Here is a 27604-nt window from a genome sequence, read left to right as displayed (position 1 = left end):
CGTGAGTTCGAGCCCCGCGTCAGGCTCTGGGCTGATGGCTCAGAGCCTGGAGCCTGTTTCCGATTCTGTGTCTCCCTCTCTCTCTGCCCCTCCCCCGTTCATGCTCTGTCTCTCTCTGTCCCAAAAATAAATAAACGTTGAAAAAAAATTAAAAAAAATTTCTGGTAGTATTTATTATGTATCCCTCGAATGTTAACTCTTCCTTGTTAAATATTTTTATTAATGAATCAGATGGAAAAAAATATGGAGGAAGGATGGGTAATGTGCATATTAGATAAGAAATTCAGCATTCCAAAAGATCTTTAAAGAGAGTAATGGGCTAAACCAAGCAGGATAAAAATTTAAAAGGATGACTGTAAAAATTGTTAATTTTCTATCTCTCCCTCTCTCCAACAAAAAGCTAGCCGAATCAATCAATCAGTCAATCTACCAAACCCATAAAAACTGACAAAAGCATCTGTATAGTGGCTGCCAGAAAACCCCTTCAAAAACAAAAAACCATATGCAATCTTCATTTGTTTTGAAAGTGCCTAGATATAAGGGTAAAGTAATCAGACGTAAAATATTGAGTTCTGGATACAGTGATTTAAAGGATGTTGGCACATTTAAGCATGTTTAGATGCAAAGAGTCTGAAATCATGGCATATTAAGGAATAGTTGAAGGGTAGCTTGGAAAAGAAATGCTCTTGGGAGTACATGATAGTCTGCATGTATCTGAATGGCTATTACGTAGAAGAGCATCTGGCCTAAGGGGCTGAACTTGGGCCAGTGGATAAAAGTACAGAAAAAGCCTTTTTTCTTTTTTTTTCTTTTCTTTTAAAACCTCTGGATAAGAGATAGCTTTTTGCCTGGTAAAAGCAGAGTATGGGCAGCCTCTGGAGAGGAACTGTGTACCTGAGTTTTACTGGAGGTGTTCAGATACTAGAAAAGCCTGCTTAAAAGGGATATAGAGACCCAGGATTTAGAGGAGAGATTCAATCAGGTAAGCTTACCAGGTCCTTCCAATGAGGAAATGGTCTCTTTCTGTGATTCTAAGGGTTTCCGGCACGATTATAAGGTTTACTTAATTTTAGTCTGGTACCAGAATAAGGAAGTGTTACAGATATGTTGGCTTAGAGGGGTCAGGGTAGAAGAACTAGATTGGCCAACTGCCCTGCATTATCAGATTTGCAGAGACCAACATTAACATTTCTACTGAGGCTACATAGCTGAATATAGCTTATTACTATATACTTTGTGTAGTTGTTATTGTGTTGTCTTTACTATGAATTTTCAGGTGGAGACAATATTGACATTGGTTTTTTAGACTAAATTTGCAACTTTTCTGTGTGTGTGTCTTCGTGAGTAAAGTACAAATAAACTATGTACTGTGGAAAGGCACATCTACATCCTTGGCCTTTTTGATGTTTCTCTGAGCTCTTCAACTTTTTGTCAGGTATAAGGCTTTAAACAGCTCAATGCTGTTTGCCAAAATAGCCTTTTAAAAAAACGTTTACTTGTGGGTGTTGTCAGTCTTGTGGTCCAGCGTCCTTCATTCAGCCTCCGTTCCAGATGAGATTAATGAGAAATGTGGTGATAGGAAATTATACTTAGTGATCTTGGGCAAATCACTTAGTTTGGGCATTGATTCATCAGCTTGAAAAAAAATTTTTTTTAACATTTATTTATTTTTGAGAGATAGAGTGAGACAGAGTATGAGTGGGGGAGGGGCAAAGAGAGGGAGGAGACAGAATCCAAAGCAGGCTCCAGGCTCTGAGCTGTCAGCATAGAGCCTGACACAGGGCTTGAACTCACGGACTGCGAGATCATGACTTGAGCTAAAGTTGGATGCTTAACTGACCAAGCCACCTAGGTGCCCCTCATCAGCTTTAAAATACAGAGTTTAGATTAGTAATTTTTAAAAAGTTTATGAAATACTGCCAAATACAGAAAGAAATGCAGAAAGTAATATAATAAACACCATCAGATTTAATCTACATTAATGTTTGACCTCATTAGGGGATCTTTAAAGGTTTTTTAAAGGAAAAGTTTCTAAAAAAAATTCTATTCTATTCTATTCTATTCTATTCTATTCTATTCTATTCTATTCTATTCATTTTAGAGTGTGAGCAGGGGGAGAGGGGCAGAGAGAGAGAATCCCAAGCAGGTTCCACATTTAGCACAGAGCCTGACTTGGGCTTGATCCCCTGTCCCTGGGATCATGACCTGAACCATAGTCAAGAGTCAGACATTCAACCAACTGAGCCACTCAGGCACTCCAAAATCTCAGTCTAAACTAAATATTCAGTGGAAATCTGGGTTAAGTAGAATATTTTGTTAAAATCTCAGGGTTTTAGAACTGGTTGAGGTTAGGAATAAAGATTTGGAAGCTGTCATAATGGATGTGGTGTCTGTAGCCTAGGATTGAATTGGTTTCTCCAGAGGAAGTTATATAAAGTGAGATGTGAGGAGGGGAAAATGACAAGAGGAGCCAGCGAAGAAAACTGAAAAGTTGTGGTCAGAGAATCAGAAAGGAGTGAATCATGGCAAAGCCAAGATAGGAGTTCTAGTAAACAAGCTATTGTATCCATGCAGTTACTACTGCTATTGTGTATTTAGATTCATGATGTAAATAAGATAGCTTAAGAGAGTTGATAGCTTTTGATCAGAAGTGAGTCCAGAAGAGCCGGGTAGCCATTTTTTTGTTCATGTCCAATGGTAGAGAAAATCTTGTAGAGAAAAACCTTCTGTGTTTTTGAAGTTGGCATAACCTGTTTGCCACAGACCTTGACGCTTGGCAAGCTAGGTGGATGCTGTTCCTCCAGTGCAGTTGATGTGAATAAACAAGGTCTTATTCCTCCTACCAGGAATGGTATTAGGGTGATGATTATGTGTCCAGCTCGTCTCTGAGGGGCTTTCCTGAATGTGTTTTTTTTGTGGTTTGCAAAATATGGACCTCACACAAAATTGTACTATGAACTTAGCTCACTCCAAACCAGAAAGATCAATGTAGAATTCAGAGCAATTAATCTAGTAGTAGCAGAGTGGTTTTTGTGGTTATTTTTATCTTAGATCTCCAGACAAACACATTTAAATTCTTCATTGCACAAAAAAAGTAGACCAAGAAAAAGTGTATTACAGTAAGTGATTCGAATTGAATACTTAGTAAAGACAAGATCATTTAGTAATTCTAATTACTATGGACTTGAGTATTTCTGTACCTAATATTTGTTATATGAGATCTATTTTATACCAAAGCCTGCATTTCCAGCTACTCTTACACTGAAGGTTTGTATGTTTAATACAAGAGTTTTCATTTTTTACTTTTTTTCAGTCACCAATTCCTGTGGGTCTCATACCTGACATTCCCTCAAAATGGCATGCAGGTATCTATGACTGGTTAGCACTGGCACATTTCCAAGGTCACTTAGCTGAGTGAGGGATCTAATGTACAAATGCAGCTAGGATATCTAGGTACTTTTGGTAAAGAAGCAGAAATATGAAGTCTTATAGTTATTGTCCTATGAGACTTTGGTACCAACAGAATGAGGAACATTTAGAAATGCTGAGGGATATATTTCTGCTGTATTCTGATTTCTTACCCACAGAAGGAAAACATTTCATTTTTCTGAAATTAATGCTGAGAAGAACTGAGAGACAAAGAAATTAGGCAGTTAAGACTTATCTACAAATTTAAATGTCTGGACTTTTTGCCTTTATAATAAGAATTCAGTAATATATTTCAGGGATATTGAGTGAAATGTCTTTTAGGAGGTTGCTTTGTCTTTGCTTGTGTTTATTGGGATATATAGTATATGTGTTTGAAGTAGAATATTCAGGGGCACATGGGTGGCTCACTCGGTTAAATGTCCCACTTCTTTCGCTCAGGTCATGATCTCATGGTTCATGAGTTTGAGCCCTGCATTGGACTCGACAGTGACAGCGCAGAGCCTGCTTGGAATTCTCTGTTTCCATCTCTCTCTGCCCCTCTCCTGCTTGCTGTCTTTCTCCCTCTCTCAAAATAAATAGATAAGCATTAAAAAAGAGAGAAGTAGAATATGCAGTATACAAAATACAAATGAGAATGTAGAAATTAGGTGCAGGGGCGCCTGGGTGGCGCAGTCGGTTAAGCGTCCGACTTCAGCCAGGTCACGATCTCGCGGTCTGTGAGTTCGAGCCCCGCGTCGGGCTCTGGGCTGATGGCTCAGAGCCTGGAGCCTGTTTCCGATTCTGTGTCTCCCTCTCTCTCTGCCCCTCCCCCGTTCATGCTCTGTCTCTCTCTGTCCCAAAAATAAATAAACGTTGAAAAAAAAAATTAAAAAAAAAAAAAAGAAATTAGGTGCAAATGATTTAGTATATGATTTATTTTTAAATTTTCTGACATGTGTACTTTTTTAAGACTTTGACCTCTTTAACTCTGCAGAAGGGTCAGTGATTTCAATAAGCACCCTCTTGAATCACCGTGACTGATGCCCTGTAATGGATTCAGCTAATAGGAACCAAATCTGATACTGTCAAATAGGATTAGTAGCCACACAGGCCAGCTTGAGCTGTGCCTGAATGCCAAGTGGATAAGGGTCAATGGGCTCTTTTGGCATCTTAAGCAGCCTGGTTGTGAATTTCATATTCCACAAAGGTCTTTGCTCTGTGGTGGTGGTCCATTTCTTCAAATTGAATCAATATTCAGTTCTGACATTGTCTTGTGGACTTTTTTGTTTCTTTGCATGGTAGAGTGTTTCTGATTTTAATAGGTTGGTGATGGAAAACCAAGGAAATGTAAAGACTTTTGTCATCTTGCACTTTAGAAAGGACTATTGGGGAAATCATGTAATTAATCTTTTTTGCATTGAATTTTAATTCTTGCTCTGAGGTCTTTAGTGCTGAATTCAGGCACCAAAACTATATATTTTTAGTTGTTATATTTCTTGGATTCACTGGGTTTTATTTATTGTAGTTCTACTGTTTGTCAGTAAACACATTTTTTTTTAAATCACTTTAATCTTTTCGTTTTCCATATCTCTGAGAAAAATTTTAAATAGGCTGGCTATCTTAACACATGTCGTTTACATTTCATAAAGTATTCAAGGGAAGAACACATTTAGATCTTCTTTGATTTCTTATTTGTAATTTTCAGCGTATAGATCCTTTATAAGTTTTGTTAGGCTTATACCTAGGCATTTAAATTTTTTTGGAGTGATTGTAAATGGTCATAAATTTTGAAAATTGAAATTCAGTATTGGATCCTATTTAATTTTGCCAGCTTATAAAATATCTACATTTTTAAAGCAACTATCAATATTCCTGTATTTTCCTTAGTATTATTGTTAAGAATGAAATATTTCAGGCACATAAAATACAGATTAAATAATAAAACACTTTAAAATAGTATCATGATGTGCAGAAGTTTTCAATTTAAAAGTATTTTTGTATATTTTCCTACTAAAAGTTTTAAAGATTTGCTTCTCAAATATAAAATCTTTAATTTACCTAGAATTTATTTTTGTGTATGAGTTAGAGATCTGACCCCCTTCATCAGTATGGGTAGCCAATTGTTTGAAGACAGTTTATTGAATACTCTGTCCTTTTCTTGCTGATTATAGTATCACCTCTGTTTTTTATATGCATGGGTTCCTGTATGTGTGGGTCTGTGAGCTCGGCTCCCGTTTCTCTTGCAAAGGTCTGTTGGTTTATTTCTTAATAAATACAATACTTTCTGCTTTTGCTTTTTAAAAAATAAAATTTATTGGGGCACCTGGGTGATTCAGTCGGTTAAGCCTCTGACTTTGGCTCAGGTCATGATCTCACAGTTTGTGGGTTCAGGCCCTGCATCGGGCTCTGACCATTGGAGCCTGGAGCGTGGAGCCTGCTTTGGATTCTGTGTCTCCCTCTCTTTCTGCCCCTCTCCAGCTCACGCTTTGTCTCTTTCTCTCTCGCAAAAATAAATAAACATTAAAAAATTAAAAAAAAATTTGTTGACATAAACTGCATATATTTAAAATGTACAGTCTGGTGAGTTTTGACACACACACACACACACACCTGTGAAACCAGTACCACAGTCAAGATAATGAATATGTCCTGCAGATTTTCGTGTACCTCTTTGTAATTCCTTTCTTTGGCTTTTCCCTGATATTCTTTACTACTCCCCCCTCTTCCTCTTCCCAGGCAACCTTGATCTATTAGTGTTCTATTCTATTACTGTAATTAATATACATTCTGTAGAATTTTACATATATGAAATCATATATACTCTTTTTTCTCTAGTTGTTAGTGAGGTAGTGTATTACAGAATTAGTGGTTAAGATTGGAGGATCTGGAGACAGATGAGTTAATCTTAATTCCTGCCATTGTTTATTTATAGCTACTTTTTCTCAGTCCCAGTTTTCCAGGTCGCCAGGGGAGAGTGAAGTTTTCCACAGGGAGAATGCAAGTGAAGAAGATATGATGCTTGAGGATAGAATTGTGAGGATTTTTAATTTACCGTAGGTATGGTTGGCAAGCACATACATGACCGTATGCAGAAAGGTTCAGAAGTCTGAGAGTAGAATGAAGAAAACCATTTAATAGAGTAGAAAAGATGTGTAAAATGAATATGACTAAAATAAAAAGGAGGTGCTATGAGGCTGTGTTGAATGATTGTTCAGGCTGGGAGAAAAAGAAGTAAAACCAGAATAGGGATGAATGATAGAAAAGAGATTTTAGATCAGAGGTTATGCTGTGCACAAAGAGACGACTTAGTAGGCTAGAAGAAAGAAAACAGTTGTGTTTCAGAAATAAGAATTTAAGAGTTTGAAAGTTCTTAGGTGGACCTTTCCAGAATATAATAAGGTTACCATATTTCCTATTAAAATAGAATACAGGAAAATTAGAAGTGACAGGTATTTATTGAGGGGACATGGTAGAATTTGTGGTAAAGAATTATAAATGGAGCCTAAAAAGATTACTTCCCCAATTTCTGGCTTGGTGGGACTAGGGACGTTGAAGTGGTTGGTAGAAGTGTAGTTTAGCAGAGTAAAATTTGGTTTATTTACATGTTTTTCCTTTCCAGCACAGACCAACATAATTTGTAAGTATGTAATGACTTAACTATAGCAGTCTCAAATGAGACTAGTCTCATAGGATATTTTCCATAATACTTAGCAGTATTACCATACACAGTATTGGGTCTCAAATACCTTATAGTTTAGATATAATATTAGATTGTCCTTGAGAGTTTTGGTGTACTTTAAATGTGAGTCATTACTCATGCTACCTGTTTTTTCTTTGTGGGCTGGTTAATTAGCCAGGAAAAATAATACAGGACAAGTTCTAGGTTAAAGATGTTTTATAGAAATATACTTGATGTCTTAGATTTGCACTTTCACTGTGGAAGCCACCAGTCCACATGTGGCCATTGAGACTTGAAATATGGTAGTCCAAATTGAGATATGATGTAAATAAAAATTATAATATGCATTGGACTTTTAAGACTTGGTATGAAACAAAGAATATAAAGTAAAATGGCTCATTAATAGTTTTTAATATGGATTACATGTTTGAAATGACAGTATTGTAGATAGATTAAACAAGATACAGTATTAAAATTAATTTTATCTCTTATTTTTTAATGTAGCTGCTAGAAAGCTTAAGTTTCATTGTGGTTTGCATAGGACTTAACATATTTCTGTTGAACAACACACTGTCTTAAAATGAAAGAAATGTACCTCCCTCGTTTGCTATAATAGATGTGTTACTATTTGCTGAACTTTAAATCTAGTGGAAAAGCAAAACAAAGAAACAAACCCAAAATAAATTTAATGTGTGAGTATGCTTGATAAAATTTGCTTTGAGTGGATTTAAAAATATGCACTATTATTAGGTTTCTAGTTATTTGAAAATTATATTTAGTGAGAAGTGTTAAACTTGGGGGGGATAAAGGTAACTGGATGCTAGGCTTCAGCTGACTAGGCTTGGGGTCTGAAAATAGACCTTTGCTTTCCTTTGTACAGATGTCTCAGTGCATTATAGGATTGTCTGTCTAAAAAGCATCATATTCTACCATTAGTTTGTATTATGTGATACAGTAAGTGTCATGCTTGGTGATTGATACTTAGGGTTTTCTTTCTAACTTTAGATTTCTAAAGCAGTGTGGAATCATTTGGGAACTTGTTGGAAAAACTAATTCATTAAAAAAAAAAAAAAAAACCCACAACTAATTCATGAGCCCTAAACCCATTGAATCAGAAGCTCTGGTGGCTGGGCCTGGCAATCTGTTTAAACCCTCCAGATGATTGTAATGCACCTAAAGTTTGAGAAGCATAGTTGTAGATTATACTACTTTTATAGAAGTGGCAAAACTCAGTCTCTTTATAACAAGTCTCCATTTTGTCCCTTGATTCAGATCTATTTATCCTGCTATATCGTATATTTAACTAATGTAAATTTTATTTTTATTACAAAACTGCTCATAAGGTTTATGGTTTAGTTTCTAAATAGCAATGATTGTATTTAGAGTGGTATTTTATTGATTCTAATGAACACTTACTATATAAGTATCATTTGGGCAATTGTACACATCTATTTGGAAGGAATTACATTCCTTTCTTTTCATTTAATCATTTGTAAAAATGTCACATTCTTAGGTGGATGCTCTCCGATTGCGTTTGGAGGAGAAGGAAACCATGCTGAATAAGAAGACAAAACAAATTCAGGATATGGCCGAGGAGAAGGGGACACAAGCTGGAGAGATACATGACCTCAAGGACATGCTGGATGTGAAGGAGCGAAAGGTTAATGTTCTTCAGAAGAAGGTAAGGTGCAGGTGTTCTGAGTTTAGTTTCCTACACTTACCATACATCCCCATTCCTACCACTAAGTTATACCTAAATTCTGTCAAAGTTTCTTTCTTATTCCACTGTTTATATTTTTATGGTTAGTAAATGAAAGTGTTGTTGCAGTAGGTAGATTGTTAAAACTGCTCTGCATATTCAATTTTTAAAGTAATGCGCTTAGTGTCCATAGTATTTTTGATGCTGCTGTTTCTGAAAAGTGCCTCATAGGTCGCTTTGTAGGTTACTTGTAGGTTCCTCGTGATTGTAAGAGGCTAACTCTGGAGTAAATAAGAAAAGTATCAATAATTATTCCCCTCCCTTTTTTTAAGCTTAAGTAAGGGATACTCTTGAGATAACAGTTATAGTAGACAGTAGTATTTATTGTTCATCTCCACTGAGATGACAGATTAGAAATATTCGATCTTGTTCCAGTTTATTTTTAACCTCTACCTGGGGCACCTGGGTGGCTCAGTCAGTTAAGCGTCTGACTCTGGCTCAGGTCATAATCCCAAGGTTCATGGGTTTGAGCCCTACGTTGGGCTCTGTGCTGACAGCTCAGAGCCTGGAGCCTGCTTCGGATTCTGTGTCTCCCTTTCTCTCTGACCCTCCCCTACTCTTGGTCTGTCTCTCTCTGTCTCTCAAAAATAAATAAATATAAAAATTTTTTTTTTTATTTTTAACCTCTAACAATAGCCAAGGAATAAAACTCTCTTTACTAAACCTCACATTCAGTTCTTATTTATTCATTCATTCATTCAGTGCCCATGAGCATGGGAGGGGCAGAGAGAGAAGGAGAGAGAGAATCCCAAACAGGCTGCATGCTCAGCTTGGAGCCCAATGCAGGGCTTGATCTCACGACCATGATACCATGACCTGAGAGGATATCAAGAGTTGGACCCTTAACCAGCTGAACCACCCAGGTGTCCCTCACCTTTTCTTTGTAGTACAGAAGACCATGTCCTGTATTTTACCAATAGTATATTAGTTTGGTTTTCATTTGCTTCCTGTATGTAACCATAAATATTTGATCACTTTAAATATCTGTTGACTATATCTTGTCAACAAGATAAATTATTTAAATTATTATGCATATAATCTCATCACTCTTTCTCCTGACATGCTTACTTTTAAAATAATTTTTGTTATTTTTTAGTTTTTCTTTTTAAATTTTAATTCCAGTATAGGTAACATACAGTGTATACAATATAGTAATTCAGCGATTCTATACCTGTGTCAGTGCTCACTGTGATAAGTATACTCTTAATCCTCTTTACCTATTTCATCCATCCCCTACACACTTCCCCTCAGTTAACTATCGATTTGTTTTCTACAGTTAAGAGTCTGTTTTTTTTTTTATTCGTTCTGTTTCTTAAATTCCACGTATGAGTGAAATCATACGGTATTTGTCTTTCTCCAACTTTTTTTTCACTTAGCATTATGTTCTCTAGCTCCATCCACGTTATTGCAAATGGCAAGATTTCATTTTTTTAAATGGCTGAATATATTCCATTGTATGTATATATATACCAGTCATCTATTCATCTATTGTTGGGACACTTGGGCTGCTTCCATAATTAGGCTATTATCAATAATGCTACAGCAAACATAGGGGTGCATATATATTTTCAAATTAGTATTTTTGATTTAACAAATTTAAAAATCTGCATCTGTTGACCACTTTTTATGAAAAATAGTTTACTTATGATCTCTCCCATCTTGATTTTTGTTGGTAAGCTTTGTTATCTTATTGAATCCATAATACTTTATGGATTTACAATGTGTTGCTTTTCAAGGGGGAAAGACATTTTTACTATAATTATAATTCATATTGTTTAGCTTTTACTTCTGTGTTTAAGTGAATTTAATGTTTGTTACTAGTTTTACAGTGTCACAGCTAACTATTGCCAAGGTATAATTTTTTTTCTTTTTTTAAATTGTTTTTTAAATTTTTTATTTAAATTCTAGCTAGTTAACATACAGTGTAATATTTGTTTTAAGTATACATTGTAGTGATTTAACACTTCCATACATTATCCGGTGCTTGTTACAAGTGCCCTCTTTAATCCCCATCACCTATTTTACCCATCCCTCCACTGACCTCCCCTCTGGTAACTGTCAGTTCTCTATAGTTAAGAGTCTGTTTCTTGGTTTGCCCTCTCTCTCCCCACCCCCCTCCCTTTTTTTACATTGCTCATTTATTTTGTTTCTTAAATTCCACAGATGAGTGAAATGATACTATATTTGTCTTTTTCTGACTGATTTATTTTACTTAGCATACTCTCTAGCTCCATCCATATCATTGCAAATGGCAAGATTCATTCTTTTCTATGGCTCAGTAATATGCCATTGTATATATATGCCACATCTTCTTTATCCATTCATCAGTTGATGGACATTTGGGCTGCTTCCATATCTTGGCTTTTGTAATAAGGTTGCTATAAACATAGGGGTGCATATATCCCTTTGAATTAGTGCTTTTGTATTCTTTGGGTAAATACCAAGTAGTACGATTGCTGGATCTTAGGGTAGTTCTATTTTTAACTTTTTGAGGAACCTCCATACTATTTTCCAGACTGGTTGCATCAGTGTATTCTCACCAAGAGTGCAAGAGGGTTCTCCTTTCACCACCTCCTCACTAACACCTATTGTGTCTTCTGTTGTTGGTTTTAGCCATTTTGACATTTTGATGTGAGGTGATATCTCATTGTGGTTTTGATTTGCATTTCCCTGATGATAAGTGATGTTGAACATCTTTTCATATGTCTGTTGGACATCTCTATGGCTTCTTTGGGAAAATGTCTGTTTATGTCTTCTGCCCATTTTATAATTGGGTTATTCATTTTTTTGGTGTTGAGCTTTATAAGTTCTTTATATATTTTGGATACTAACCCTTTATCAGATATTTCATTTGCAAATATCTCTCCCATTCCATAGGTTGCCTTTTAGTTTTGTTGATTGTTTTCCTTTGCTGTGCAGAAGTTTTTTATTTTGATGTAGTCCCAATAGTTTAGTTTTGCTTTTGTTCCCTTTGCCTCAGGAAACGTATCTAGAAAGAAGTTGCTATGGCTGATGTCAAAGAAGTTACTGCCTGTGTTGTCTTCTAGGATTTTTATGGTTTCAGGTCTCAAATTCAGGTTTTTAGTCCATTTTGAATTTCTTTTTGTGCATGGTATAAGTGGTCCAATTTCATTCTTTTTCATGTTACTGTTCAATTTTCCCAACACCATTTGTTGAAGAGACATTCCCTTTGGGTATTCTATCCTGCTTTGTGGAAGATTAATTGACCATGTAATTGTGGGTTCATTTCTGGGGTTTCTATTCTGTTCCATTGATCTGTATGTCTGTTTTTGTGCCAGTACCACACTGTTTTTATTACGGCAGCTTTGTAATATAACTTGAAGTCTGGAATTGTGATGCCTCCAGCTTTGCTTTTCTTTTTCAAGGCTGCTTTGGGTATTCAGGGTCTTTTGTGGTTTCATATAAATTTTAAGATTGTTTTTCTAGCTCTGTGAACAATGCTGTTGGTATTTAGATAGGGATTGCATTAAATGTTTAGATTGCTTTGGGTAACATAGACATTTTAACAATATTTGTTCTGGGGCGTCTGGATGGCTCAGCTGGTTAAGCTTCTGACTTCAGAGTTCCCTGAAGTTCGAGCCCCATGTTGGGCTCTGTGCTGACAGCTCAGAGCCTGGAGCTGCTTTGGATTCTAGGTCTCCCTTTCTTTCTGGCCCTCCTCTGCTCAAATTCTCTCTCTTAAAAAAAAAAAAAAAAGCATTAAAAAAAAAGCAATATTTGTTCTTCTGAATGGTGAGCATGGAATGTCTTTCCATTCTTTGTGTTTTCAATTTTTCATCCATGTTTTATGTTTTTCAGAGTATAGATCTTTTGTCTCTTTGGTTATGTTTATTTCTAGGTATCTTAATTGTTTTTGGTGTAATTGCAAATGGGATTGATTCTTTAATTTCTCTTTCTGATGATTCATTGTTGGTATATAGAAATGTAGCAGATTTCTGTAGATTGATTTTGTATCCTGAGACTTTATGAATTCATTTGTCAGTTCTAGCAGTCTTTTTCATGGAGTCTTTTAAGTTTTCTATACATAATATCATGACATCTGCAAATAGTGAAAGTTTGACTTCTTCCTTGCCTATTTGGATGCCTTTTATTTCTTTTTGTTGTCTGATTGCTGTGGCTAGGACTTCCAGTACTAAGTTGAATATAAGTGGTAGAAATGGACATCCCTTTCTTGTTCCTGACCATAAAGGAAAAGCTGTCAGTTTTCCCCACTGAGGATGTTATTAGCTGTGGGTTTTTCATATATAGCCTTTATGATGTTGAGGTATGCTCCCTCTAAACCTACTTTGTTGAGGGTTTTTATCATGAATTTTTGCATCCACGTTCATCAGGGATCTTGGCCTATAGTTCCTTTTCATTGTGATGTCTTTATCTGGTTTTGGTATCAGGGTAATGCTGGCCTCATTGAATGAATTTGGAAGTTTTTATTTTTGGAATAGTTTGAGAAGAATGAATAGTAACTCTTCTTTAAATTTTTGCTGGAGTTCACCTGTGAAGCCATCTGGTCCTGGACTTTTGTTTGTTGGGAGATTTTTGATTATTAGTTTCTTTGCTGGTAATCAGTCTATTCAAGTTTCCTATTGCTTCCTGTTTCAGCTCTTGTAATTTGTAGTCTAGGGATTTATCCATTTCTTCTAGGTTGTCCAATTATTAGCATATATTTTTTCTTAATATTCACTTATAATTGTTTGTATTTCTGTGATGTTAGTTGTTATGTCTCCTCTCTTTTTTGCGATTTTATTTGGGTCCTTTCTCTTTTCTTTTTGACAAGTTTGGCCAGAGGTTTATCAATTTTATTAATTTTTTCAAAGAACTAGCTCCTGGTTTCCTTGATCTATTCTATTTTTTTTCTTTAGTTTCCATATCATTTTATTTCTGCTCTAATTTTTATTATTTCCTTCCTTCTGCTGACCCTAAGGCTTCATTTGTTACTTTTTTCTAGCTCCTTTTGGCGTAAGGTTAGGCTGTTTATCCGAGATTTTTCTTCTTAAAATAAACCTGTACTGCAGTAAACTTCCCTCTTAAAACTACTTTTGCTGCATCCCAAAGGTTTTGGGCCATTGTGTCTTTATTTTCATTTGTTTCCAGGTACTTTTTATTTCTTCTTTAATTTTTTAGTTGACCCATTTATTGTTTAGTAGCATATTGTTTAACCTCCATGTATTTCTGGTCTTCCCAGACTTTTTTCTTGTGGTTGACTTCTAGTTTCATACTGTTGTGGTTAGAAAAGGTTCTTGTATGACTTCAATTTTTGTGTTTGTTGAGGCCTCTTTTTGACCTAGTATGTGATCTGTTCTGAAGAATGTTGCATGTGCACTTGAAAAGAATGTGTATTCTGTTTTAGGATGGAATGTTCTGAACATATCTGTTACATCCATCTGGTCCAGTGTGTTATAAGCCATTATAATAATGTTGGGTGCATATATATTTATAATTGTTATATCTTGTTGGATTGTCTCCTTCATTACTGTGTAGTGCCATTCTGTCTTTTGTTACATACAGTCTTTGTTTTGAAGTCTAGTTTCTCCGATATAAGTGTTGCTATTCCTGCTACTTGACATCATTTGCATGATAAATGTTTCTCCCCTCACTTTCAATCTGGAGGTGTCTTTAGGTCTGAGGTGAGTCTCTTGTAGGCAGCACATAAAAGGATATTGTATTTTTAATCTATTGTGATACCCATGTCTTTTGATTGGAGCATGTAGTCCATTTACATTCAAACTAATTATTGATAGATATGTATTTATTGCCAATTTATTACTTGTTTTGCGGGTGTTTCTGGAGATTTTTTCTGATCCTTTCATTTTTTTCTTTTTTTCATGTTTTTCTGATTTTCTTTAGTGATATATTTGGATTTCTTTCTCTTTATTCTTTGCATGTTTATTAGTGGTTTTTGATGTATGGTTACCATTAGGTCTGTATATATATATGTTACCAACGTGTTCTGCAAATATCAGTCTATATTCAGTTGATGGTCATTCAAGTTTGAACCGATTCTTTTCTCCTCTCCTCCCCATTTATAGGTATATGTTATTATATTTTATATCCTTTGTATGTGAGTTCCTTGACTGTTTTTTACAGAAATATTCATTTTTACTGCTTTTGTTTTTCCTGCCTTCATACTGTCACTTTTGGTTTCTTTTTACTACTCAAAGAGTCCCCTTTAATATTTCCTGCAGGGCTGGCTTATAGTGCTTATGAACTCTTCTGATTTTTGTTTGGCTGGGAAACTCTTTATTTGTCATGCTATTCTGAATGATAGTCTTGCTGGATATATTGTTTTCAGCTGCAGATTTTTCCCATTCACACTTTGAATATATCATGGTACTACCTTCTGGCTTGCCAAGTTTCTGTTGAAAAATCTCCAGCTAGCCTTTTGGGTTTTCTGTTGTAAGTTAATGAGTTCTTTTGTTTTGCTGCTTTTAAAGTTTTTTCTTTATCACTGTATTTTATAAATTTAATTACAGTATGTCTTGGTGTTGGCCTGCTTTTGTTGATTTCTCTGTGCCTCCTGGATTTGGATATTTATTTCCTTCCCCAGATAAGGGAAGTTTTCAGCTATTACTTCTTTAAGTAATTTTTCTGCCCCCTTTTCTCTCTCTTCTTCTGGGACTACTATAATACAAATGTTACTACATTTGACGGAGTCACTGTGTTCCTTAAGTCTGTTCTTGTCTTGCATAATTCTTTTTTCTCTTTTGTTCATCTTCATTGCTTTCCATTACTTTCTCTTCTAATTCATTCCTCTGTTTCTTCCTGCCTGCTGTTCAATGCATCAGGTGTGTTTCTAGTCTCATTTATTGCACTCTTCTCTCTTATGGATTCTTTTTAGCTCTTTTATCTCTGTGGTAAAGGTGTCACTGATGTCTTCTTTTCTCAAACCCAGTGAGTATCCTTATGATGTTGCTTTGTTTTTTTAAGGATATGTGTATTTTATTTTTTATTTTAGAAAGAGAGAGAGTGTGTGAATGGGGGAGAGGGGCAGAGGGAAAGAGAGAGAATCTAAGCAAGCTTTATGCTCAGCACGGAGTCTGAAATCAAATCTAGAGTCAGATGCTCAACTGACTGAGCCACCCAGGTGCCTCAGGATTGTTGCTTTAAATTCTTCATCAGTCATGTTCCTTATATCTGTTTTGCTTAGATCTCTGGCCGTGGTTTTATCTTGTTCTTTCATTGGGATAAATTCCTCTGTGTTTGCATTTCGTCTAAGTTTCTGTATTCTTCTCCGTGTTAGAAAAGCCAGTTAATGTCTCCTGCTCCTGAAAGTAATGGATTTACGAAGAAGACTTAAGGTAGTGTCCAGGGTCTGGCATCTCAGGGACTGTCTCTGGTGTGTGCTCTGTGCAGTCTGCTGTTGTGTTCTGGTTGTTCTGTCCTTCAGGTCAGTTATCTGCAGAGGCTCTCCTTGCCTCCTGTGGGCAGTGTTTTGTCTCTGGCCTGAATGTGGTGAGTTTTAGCTAGGTGTGGTCTGGTTGGCTTGTGAAATGAGAGTTGTCATCATATCCACTGTAACTGAGGCCTTGCCAAACTCTCTGGTCCAGAGATGTGGTATGGGCAGGGCTTTGTGCTGGTCTTCTGGGGGAGGGGCCTGCTATGCTCGGGTTGGGGCAAGGGTGACTGAGAAGGGCAGTTCCACTAGAGCCCAGGGGCATGGAGCTTAGTGTAAGCAAGTTAGTCAGCCTTTGGGCACTGTGCTGCCTCTTGCAGGTGGTTCTGTGTTTAAGATGAGGGGGTAGGGGAGGGAAATGGCTTCATAAGCTCCCTTGTTCCCAGAGAGGTGTCTCCATGAATGCTGCCTCTCAGGGTAGCGCTCCAAGAAGAGTGAATAATTTCTGCACTGTGTACCTCAGGTGTTCTTCACATCGCTGTTTTCATGCTGTTTGCCCCCAGGTCGTTTGCTTGCCTTCTGTCCAGGAGCTGCACAGTGGATGTGGCTTCTTCTCTGCCTTTAGTTGTGGAATTTGTTCTGTCAATCCTCAGGTTGATTTTGGGGGAATTTAGGATGATTTGATAGTTATCTAGTTGTGTTCATGGGAGGAGGTGAGCCTAGGGTCTTCCCTGCCATCTTCCTGCTTTGTACCCCAAGGTTTAAATTTTTATTTATTTCTTGATTGCCCTAGAATTCCTTTGAATAGGTTTTCAAGAAAGGTCATAGGTATGATATTTTCTATGTTCTTGCTTATTATGTTATTTATATTATCGTCTTTACATTTTATAACTAATTGTTACAGAGATGCAAAGAACATAGAGAATAATGAGTAATGGTAGCTACTCAGCTTAAGTAAAACTTCAGGGGTGCCTGGGGTTGGTTAAGCATCTAACTCTACTCTTGATTTCAGCTCATGTCACAATCTCATGGTTGGTGAGATCGAGCCCTGTGTTGGGCTCAGTGCTAACAGCACAGAGCCTACTTGACATTCTCTCTCTCTCTGCTAGTCACCACCTCCCCCACAATAAACTAAAAACTTAAAAAAAAGAAGTGAAAATTCAAATACAGTTTATGTTCCTTGGCATATCTTTACTTGATAGTATTGTCCTCCATTCTGTCCCAGAGTTGAACACTTAATTTTGGTACTTATGAATGCCCTCATATATTGGATCAGGATGCATACTTTTGTACTTTTATAACCTATGTATATATAAGTAAAACATAGGTAATATGAGAAGTATTTACCCTGACTGTAACCAAGAGAACGTAAAATAAGACCAGATTAACATACAATTTTATACCTGTACTTTTATGCTCTGTTGGTGAAAATTAAGAAGTCTGTGACAGTATCAAGTGTCAATAAATATGGCACCTGGTTTTCTTGAAGAGCACTGTTGGTTTTTTAAATTGGTACAAATATTTTGGGAAGGAGTTATGAAGTTAAACATAGGCATACCCTCCCCGATACAGATACCTTAGATGAACTCCAGTATACGTGTAGGAATGCTCATAGTAGCCTTGTTTGGCTATAACAAAACAAAACTGGGAAACAGTCTACAAATGTTCATTAAGAGAAGAATGAGTAAGTAAATTTGGTATAGTCACACAATGGAGCCTCTTATTTTAGGGCAAAGGAATGTTTAGGATAAAAATTCAGCAGAGTCATGCTTCTAGATGTAGGGAAGGCAAGGGAAATGGCATAAGGAGGGATATGTAACTATTTTAAGATAGGGAATGAGTTTGTATGTATTTAATTTATTATTCACATACTTCATAACATATATGTATATAATAAATATTATTTGACATAAATGAAAATAAGCAGATTAAATGTTGTTAAACTTGCATGGTTGGTACATTGGTGTTTATTAGTTTCCCTTTGTTTGAATATTAACTTAAAAAAGGCTTAAGAAGAAAAACCCCATCTCTCTTTGTATATATCTGTATTTTCTTTGGAAAAGAAAAACTGACTCTTGGTTTTTGGCTCAGGTCATGATCTCATGGGTTTGTGAGATTGAGCCCCTTATCAGGCTCTGTGCTGACAGTGTGGAGCCTGCTTGGATCTCTCTCTCCCCCTCTCTCTGCCCCTCCCTAGCTTGCAATCTCTCTCTCAAGATAAATGAATAAACATGAAACCAAAAAAAAAGAGAGTAAAGTATCTTTAAAAAAAAAAAAGAAAAAACTTTTCATATATTTCACTTTAAATTTGTTCCTAATTTTATAATTCTAAAATTAGAGCCATCTTTCTCTAGAAGTTCATTTGTACATTTTGAAACAGTGTCTGATACAGATGTAGAGGCTTATTTGATGAAGTTCAGCTGTCTGATTAAAATTTTTTGTATGAATTCTCTGGCAAGTGGATTTATTCATCCTATGGTCAAATGTATCCAATTATGATGAATTAATGACTCGGACAGTTTGATCCTTTATCCTTGAACCAGAATTTGTCTACTTACAGTGTTTGCTGATTGAGATTAACTTGGGGCCATATTGAATAAGTATAATTCTCCTTCTGTAGCATGACTTTTTAGATATTGGGAGCTTGCTCTTGGACAGCCCTCACATCTTATTTTCCTAGGTGAAATATTTCTGTTCCTCTCAATGTTCTCATTTGCCCTTAATTTTTCTGATGGGAGTTATTTGTCTGAACTTATTTTTCTTCCATACTTTACTTGACCAGTTGGAATTTTGGATCTAATTGCAAGAGAGATGATTAGAACATTATGAATATTCTGTTCTTGGTCCTAGCTGATACGTGATATTGGCAACTCTCTGAAACTCACTAACCTTCAGTTTTTTCATTTATAGACAGGGTATAATAGTTACCTCAGGAGGTTTTTGTTAAATGATGTAATGTGTATGAAAGTACCTTGGAACCTATAAAGTGTTACACACTGTGGATATAAGGTGTTAATATTGTTTATTCTTACTCAATTTTACTTTGCTAAATTCAGCCAATTAATCTTTGAGGATCTTTTTGAATCTTGATTTATTTAGTTTGTCTCCTTCAATTTTATGCCTTCTACCCATCTGTGAGCATATTCTTTATACTTTCATATAAGTGATAATATATTGAATAGGGCCAGAAAAGACTTTTGTGGTATATTGTACATCTGTCAGATTTATTTCTCAAAACAATTCTCAAAGCTCTTTTTGTCATCTAAAAATTTTTATTCTTGTAAATTTGTAGGTCTAGCCATTTTAAAGATTCTTCTTTCTCTTCCTCATTCAGACTCTTACACATCTGTCTTAAAAATCTGAGTCAGTTGGGGCACCTGGGTGCCTCAGTTGGTTAAGCATCTGACTCTTGATTTCAGCTCAGGTCATGATCTCATGGTTCTTGAGTTTGAGCCCCACATCAGGCTATGTGTTGACAGTGCAGAGCCTGCTTGGCATTCTCTCTCTCCCTCACTCTCTGCCCCTCCCCGCTCGTGCTCTCTCTCTCTCTCTCTCTTAAAATAAATAAGCTTAAAAAAAATCTGAGTTAATTGGAGAGATCACTCTGTATAATTCTTTCTTATAGTGATGCCTGGGTTATGAGCCAGTGATACACTCAACTGTTTTTGGCTTTTTCAGGACCACTACCCATACATTTTTCTAGATTTCTAAGCAATGTATATATTTATATACACTGGAATATTGTTTGCTGTTTCTCCATTTTCTTCACTACCACGTCCACTTATAGTTGCATAGTCAAATTGTGTTTGTGGCTTCCCAGTATTCCTAAACTGTCTTCATTCATCCATTCAGCATAGTACCTTCTATATAGTAGGCACTGTGCTAAGTACAAAGACAAATAAGATGTGGTTTCTGCTCTCCAGAAAGACTTTAGAAAGACTTTAGAAATCTAAAGTCTTAGATTTCTGGGAGTCAAAGAAGTGGTGATACAGATAGTATATAGTGGGGTACAAAGCAAGGAATTTTAGGTTTGAGCTTGTGTGAAATTGAATGAATATTTGCTAAGCAGATGGGAAAGGAGTGAGACATCCCAAGCTAAGAGAGCAGTGTGAATGAAAACATGAAATAGTGTTCTTTTCCACATTGTCATGCCTTGGAATTCTGCCTTTGCTCTTCAAACATTTTGTAATAGGAATTCTTACAAGGTTCTGGTAGAGCACTGTCTACAAATGGCTTTTCTTTCTTATTATGAACTCTCCTATTACCTGGTCACCGGGACACTTATTTCCCGTTCTTATATAAGGAGAAAGTTTTCAGTGAATATACTCATCTTTATTTTCCTTTTAGTTTATTTAGGAAACGAATAGAGTTCCACTTTTCTCTGGCCTTGAATATTTACTGTCAAAAACTAGAAATCTATCTGCAGTAGATAGTGAGATACAACCTTTCAGGTAGAACGTCAGCTATTCCTGGAGCAAAGTCTTAATTCTGCATACTTAACCTACTTTGCTTCTTTATACAGAGACTTGGTCCATAAGGAAGAGGGATAAGTTAATTGCTTTCATCTTTTTTCTTATTTCTGACATCTGCATTTTGTAATCATTTTTTTTCACAAATATTTATAATGGTATGTTTAAGTAATATTTAAATATTTTAATATTTAAGAAGGAATGCCAGGAAGCATATTACTTTGGCATTACTTTTGGCATATTAGATATTCATTTAAAAAATCATTGTTTTCTGAGAATAGTAGCAGCTGTGATAGTGGCTGGATTGTGAGTCACATACTCTGCACTATTTTTGGCTCTGTCTCAGCCACCACTGCCCACCCACAATCTTCTAACTCTCTAGGTAGTTTATGTATTTGTGTGCACTGGAATAGCCCTGTGCTCAGAGAATAAAATGGGACAATAGCAGATGGCTAGGCATGCTGTACAATGGGATTAGCATTGGGCTCCTCCTTCTCAGGGTTCTCCCCTATGGTTTAAAGTAGTTTTGTGTTACAGTAAATTTCTTACCTTTATAATAAATTACTGACCTGGAAAATGTAATTGAGCATTTGAATCTGAGCTGCATTCAGAAATCTGTGTTAAAATTGTACAGCTTCTTGCTTGATTGATTATAAATGATAATGTTGCTTGGAGTTTAATTTGCTGATGCAGATGTTACCATCATTCCCGTCTGTGCGTCTGTAACTTCTGTGTTTTGCCTTACTTGTTTCTCCAGTTTTGTTGGTTTTGGTGTGTAGAGTTTAGATTTAAGAGTAGCAGAAAGTTAATTAATATATAGAATTAGAAGGTTGCAGTTGGTTTGTTTGGTCATAGATTGGTTCTTAAAATTTTCTCTGCTACTGGGTAACAGAAAGTTTTGGGTAGCAAGTCAGAAAGAATAGGTTTTTAAATATATTTTATTTGTTTTCTTCATAGTATTGACTAAGGTAGTGTTCATTTCTTCACTTTTTCCTTAAAATGGAAAGGAGAATATGGTTTATACTAAAAACAACATTTAGTAATTTTACTCCGAGAAAGTTAATATTTTATTTATGTATATGTTTTTATTTTATTTTTGAGAGAGAGAGACAGAGTGTGAGTGGGGGGAGGGGCAGAAAGAGAAGGAGATACAGAATCTGAAGCAGGTTCCAGGCTCTGAGCTGTCATCACAGAGCCCAACGCGGGGCTTGAACTCACAGACGATGAGATCATGACCTGAGCTGGAGTCGGACACCCAACCAACTGAGCCACCCAGGCGTCCTGAGAAAGTTAATATCCTTAAAAAAATCTTATTTTTAATAAGGATTAATTGCAGTGTTTTCTAAATGTTATTTTTAAGTCACAACCCAGCTGTTAATAAAGCTAAAATTAAGAGAAGACAAAGTCAGTCTTCATATAACCTTCCCTTTCCCCACCCCGCCACCTCTTTTTCAAGTAAACCTTAAGGAGGTCAACAGCTAAACTTGGAAAGTCTAATTTAACTTCCAGTTTGTCAACAGATAACTATTTTTAAGTGATGTTGATCTTATAGAAGTGACATTTTGTAATGATTGATGCGTTATTCCCTATGGAAAGTTTACCGTGTTATAAATTGTTTCAGTTATGATATATTCCTGCTTACCATCGCTTCTCCTTCCAGAACATTTTTATCTGAAAAAATGAAAACAATAAAACAAACACAGCACCCATCACCTTACATTCTGATAATTCTGATAATCTAGAAACAATAAATTTCAGATATAAGCAATTAAAACAGCAATAGCATTGCTTTACAATAGATGGAGAAAAACCTATTGCTATATAAATGAACTATTTCTAAGGCTTAGTGACTTAAAGTACCATTTCAGATTGTTTACTTATTTGTGAATCATGAATTTAGGAAGGACTCTCAAGTAGTTTGTCCCTGATTTGTTTGGTGACAGCTAGGGGTGTCTGCAGTTGGATGATCCACTGCCAAGCTGGCTTTTTCACTTGCATACATTCTGCGTAGGTACTTCTTGGCCTCTGGCTACATGGCTACATGTTGTCTTTTGCCTCAGGGCTTCTGCATATGCCCTGGGTATACCACAGCATGATGGGAGTAGTCACACTTCTTATGTGCCACCTGATTTCCACAGTCACAGGTGTTAGAAGCAGAAGCTGCCTGATGAGTTAAGGGTTATATGCTGTGAATTGGTTTGGAAGTGTGAGAGGATTCCTTTTGCTGTATTCTGTTTGTCATAGTAGCTACAGGATTGATCTTGATTCAGGGGGGTCAAGAAATAGACTTCAGTTCTTAATGGAGGCATGGCAAAGCCACATTGCAGAAGAGCATGTAAGGTGGGAGGTATTGCTGTGGCCATCTTTGGAAAATATCTGCTCCAATTCAATAAAAATGTTGAATAAGAGATTGAGAATATGAGAGTGAGAGAGAGAGACAGAGACAGAGAGACAGAGAGAGAGAGTGTGTGTGTGTGTGTATGTGTGTGTGTGTGTGTGTGTGTGTGTGTGTGTGTGTGTGAGAGAGAGATGTGATAAAACTCCTCTCTTTTTTGTTGTCTTTTGATGTTGCAGCTTTATTAATCATAATGGAAGAGGAACTTTTCTGTTTCTGTGTTCTACTCAGTGTTTTAATCTGTTATTCATAGAGTTTCTACTATCATCCATTGTTCCTAACAAGTTCCTTCAAATCAGAAAAAATTCTAAGCAGTTGAAATTTTTTTACCAAGTTCAGGAATTATCACAGGGTATAAAAATATGAAAAAAGAGTACGAAGGAATAAGGTGTTAAAAAAAGGTACAAAGGGTGGACTCATAGCAGAAGGTAAATTAATGCTATACATTTATTTTAAAGATTCACCTCAGGTGAGAAGTACAGCTGTCTAGATGAAAAGTTTGCGTATTAGTGCTCTAATGTGGAAGATAGTGCCATCTAGAAGATAATTGGACTGAATATGTGTGTAGATGATACATTGAATGCAAAAGGATTTTAAAGTCTGTTAAGAATAGAGAAACTTGGCTAAATTGTTTTGTGTTATTTGGGGAGTAAAACAATACATCTCAGGCTTAGAGAAGTTTCATGCTTCATTGATGGGTGTTGTGGAATTCTGACTTTTAAGCCAGCACTATGGGTTAATTAAATGGGTTTTTAAAAATAGAGCTATAATTCACATAACATAGAAATTTACCTTTTTAAACTGTAGAATTCAGTTGTTTTGTGTATACTTACAAGGTTGTGTAACCATCACCACTATTCAATTCCAGAACATTTTCAAAAAGAAACCCATTCCTGTTAGCAGTCATAACCCCTATCCTCTGGCAATGTCTAACCTACCCTTTTTCTCTATGGACTTGGCTGTTCTGAATATTTCACATAAATGTAATAATACAGCATGCAGCTTTTTGTGTCTGGCTTTTTAAAGGTAATGGGTTTTAGGTTCATTCATATTGTTGTACTTTATTCAGGCATCAGTCTTCATTCCTTTTTAATGGCTGAATTGGAAAGAATATACCACATTTTGTTTATCCATTCTTCAGTTTGTGAACATTTGGGTTGTTTGCACCTTTTGCCTGTTATGAATAATGATTCTACGAACATTGATATACAAGTTTTTGTATGAACTGGTGTTTTCATTTCTCTTGTGTATATATCTAGGAATGGAAATGATGTTAACTTCAAGTTTAACTTTTTGAGGAACTGCTAAACTGTTTCTAAAGCAGCTATATGATTTTACATTCCTATCAACATCTGTTATTTTTCTTCTATAAATAACCATTCTAATAGATATGTAGTGGTATCTTTTTGTGGTTTTCATTTGCATTTCCATAATGACTAATGATGTTGAACATCTTTTCATGTACTTGGCCATTTGTGTATCTTTTAGAAAAATGCCTATTCATATTATTTATTTTTAAATTGAGCTATTTATCTTTTCATTGTTGCGTTCTGGAAAGTCTTTATATATTGGAGACTCCACCCCTATCAGTTATGGGATTTGCAAATATATCTCCCCTACTGTGGTTATCTTTTCACTTTTTTGGTAGAGTCCTTTGGTGCACAAGAGTTTTAAATTTTGATGAAAGCCTATCTGATTTTTTCTTGGTTGCTTGTGCTTTTGGTGTCCTATCTAATAAACCTTTGCCTAATTGAAGGTCACAAAGATTTCCTCCTACATTTTCTTCAATGAGTTGTATAGTTTTATTTATTTATTTTTAATATTTTATTTTTTGAGAGAGAGCTTAAGTGGGAGAGGGGCAGAGAGCAAGGGGATAAAGGATCTGAAGCAGGCTCTGCCCCTACAGGCTGATAGTAGCGAGCCCAGCATGGAGCTTGGATTCACGAACTATGCAACCATGACCTCAGCCGAAGTCGGATGCTCAACCAACTGAGCCACCCAGGTGCCCCTATGAGTTTATATAGTTTTAGATTTTATATTTAGATCTTTGACCATTCCAAGTTAATTCTTGGTGTATGGTAGGGGTCCAACTTCATTATTTTGTATGTGGATATATCCAGTTGTCCCAGCACCATTTGTTGAAAAGACTGTTCTTGGGGCACCAGGTGGCTCAGTTGGTTAAGTGTCTGACTCTGGCCACAAGTCATGATCTTGCTGTTCTTGGGTTTGAGCCCTACATCGGGCTCTGTGCTAACTGCTCAGAGCCTGGAGCCTGCTTCTGATTCTGTCTTTGCTCTCTCTGCCCCTCCCCTGCTCATCTATTCATTCATTCATTCTCTCTCTCTTTCTCTCTCTCTCTCTCTGAAAAATAAACATAAAAAAAGAAAAAAACTGTTCTTTCTTCATTGAGTGGTCATAGGACCCTTGCTAAAAATCAGTTGGTTGTAGACATGTGTGTTCATTTCTGAACATTAATTCTATTTCTGAACTCTTAATTCTATTCCATTGGTGTATATGTCTATCCATGTGTGATACCACTCTGTCTTGATTACTCTAGATTAAAAAAAAATTTAATGTTTATTTTTGTGAGAGATACAGACAGAGTGGGGGAGGAACAGAGAAGGAGGCAGAGACAGAATCTGAAGCAGGCTCCAGGCTCTGAGCTGTCAGCACAGAGCCCGACATGGGGCTTGAATTCACGAACTATGAAATCATTACCTGAGCCAAAGTTGGATACTTAACTGATGAAGCTACTCAGGCACCCCTGATTACTATAGATTTTTCGTAGGTTTTGATATTGGGAATTGTGAATCTTCTACCTTTGTTCCTTTTCAAGATTGTTTTTTGCTTTTGGGGGTCCCTTTTAATTCCATATGAATTTTGAGATCAGTGTGTCCATTTCTGTAAAAAAGAAATTTGGAAATTTGGTGGGGACTGTGTTGAATCTGCTCGTCAATTTGGAGAGTATTGCCAGACAATATCAAGTTTTTCAGTTGATGAACATGGAGTATCTTTCAACTTCTCAAGGTTGTCTTTAATTTTCTTTATCAATGTTCTGTGGTTTTCAATTTATAAATCTTGAACTTCTTTAAATTTATTCCTAAATATTTTGTTCTTTTTGATGCCATTACCAATGGAATTGTTTTCATTTCATTTGCAGATTATTAATTTTTAGTGTGCAGATACACAACTGACCTTTGTATATTGATTTTGCCTTTTGCAACTTTGCTAAACTTGTTTATTAGCTCTAACAGTGTTTTAGTGGATTTTTTAGTATTGTCTGTATGTAAGATTATGCCACCTGCAAAGAGATGGTTATACTTCTTCCTTTCCAATGTAGCTGCCTTTTATTTTTTCAAATTTCCTAATTGCTATTCCCAAGTTGTTCAGTACGATGATGAATAGAGGTAGTGAAGCCTGTATCCTTGAATTGTTCTTTATCTTAGGAGAAAGGTTTTCGTTTTTCGTCATTAAGTATGATGTTAACTTTGGATTTTTTCATAGATGTCCTTTATCATGTTGAGGAAGTTTCCTTTTGTTCCTAGTTTATTGTGTGTTTTTATCATGAAAAAGTGTTGTATTTTTTTTTAATGTTTATTTTTGAGACAGAGAGAGACAGAGTGCAAGTGGGGGAGGGGCAGAGAGAGAGGGAGACACAGAATCTGAAACAGGCTCCAGGCTCTGAGCTGTCAGCACAGAGCCCGACGCGGGGCTCGAACCCACGGACTGCGAGATCATGACCTGAACCGAAATTGGACGCTTAACCGACTGAGCCACCCAGGTGCCCCAAAAAGTGTTGTACTTTGTAAAATGCTTTTTCTGTATTTATTGAGGTGACTGTGTGGTTTTTGTTCTTTATTCTGTTCATATGGTACATTATATTGATTGATTTTTGTATGTTTGAACCAACCTTGCATTCCTAGGATAGGGATGGATGTGATTTTAAATAGCCTTGTCCTCATCTGGAGAATTGTGGAAACTTATTCTACCAAAATTACCATGTTGGCAGTAGCAGTGGACCTGAGAGAATACAGCCTTTGGATAAATGCTTTATTTTTAAGTGTTGTAATATAATATAAATAAGAGCTATTTAAGAGCTTATACTGTAGTGCTTTGTAAAATATAGAAGTAATTTTGACTTTTGTTAAAATACTGTTTCCTTTGACTTTTAACTGTGTTTGAATACTTAGTGAATAACTTGAAGATCTATGTTTATCTGGGTCCATTTGCTGTTGATAGAGTGCCATATAAATACTCTCAGAGTCTTACAAGCTCTAGTTCAGAGTGCCCTGTTTTGACTGAGCACACATTTTAAACTGGAAAATGGTAGTTAGCATGCAAATAGGAAAGGGTCAGATCTCTATCATGATAAAGATTATTCTTACAGGTCTCTCAGGAGACCTTGTAGCAGGAACTTGTCAGAGTAATAAATAGATAGATAGATAAGTATCTAGAGAGGGACAAAGGATTAAAAAAAATACCTGATCAAAGTTTTGAAGCACAGTCAGTATTTTCTTCTGCTTAAGAACTGCTTATAATTTGACAT

General features: G+C 36.1%; 1 protein-coding gene across 13 annotated transcripts in view; it reads left to right on the top strand.

The window, feature by feature from the left end:
• ERC1 (ELKS/RAB6-interacting/CAST family member 1) overlaps positions 1 to 27604 on the top strand; it is a 505760-nt gene that overhangs the window by 135590 nt on the left and 342566 nt on the right. For all 13 annotated transcript variants that reach the window (XM_053225651.1, XM_053225649.1, XM_053225652.1 and 10 more), the window contains one exon: positions 8601 to 8768. In XM_053225651.1, the coding sequence (XP_053081626.1) occupies positions 8601 to 8768 (168 nt within the window). The remainder of the gene's footprint in view (positions 1 to 8600; positions 8769 to 27604) is intronic.

This window comes from Acinonyx jubatus, chromosome B4 (genome assembly GCF_027475565.1).
Source record: "Acinonyx jubatus isolate Ajub_Pintada_27869175 chromosome B4, VMU_Ajub_asm_v1.0, whole genome shotgun sequence".
NCBI lineage: Eukaryota > Metazoa > Chordata > Mammalia > Carnivora > Felidae > Acinonyx > Acinonyx jubatus.
Note: the sequence above shows the minus strand (reverse complement) of the source record. Positions and strands in the feature narration are given on the sequence as shown.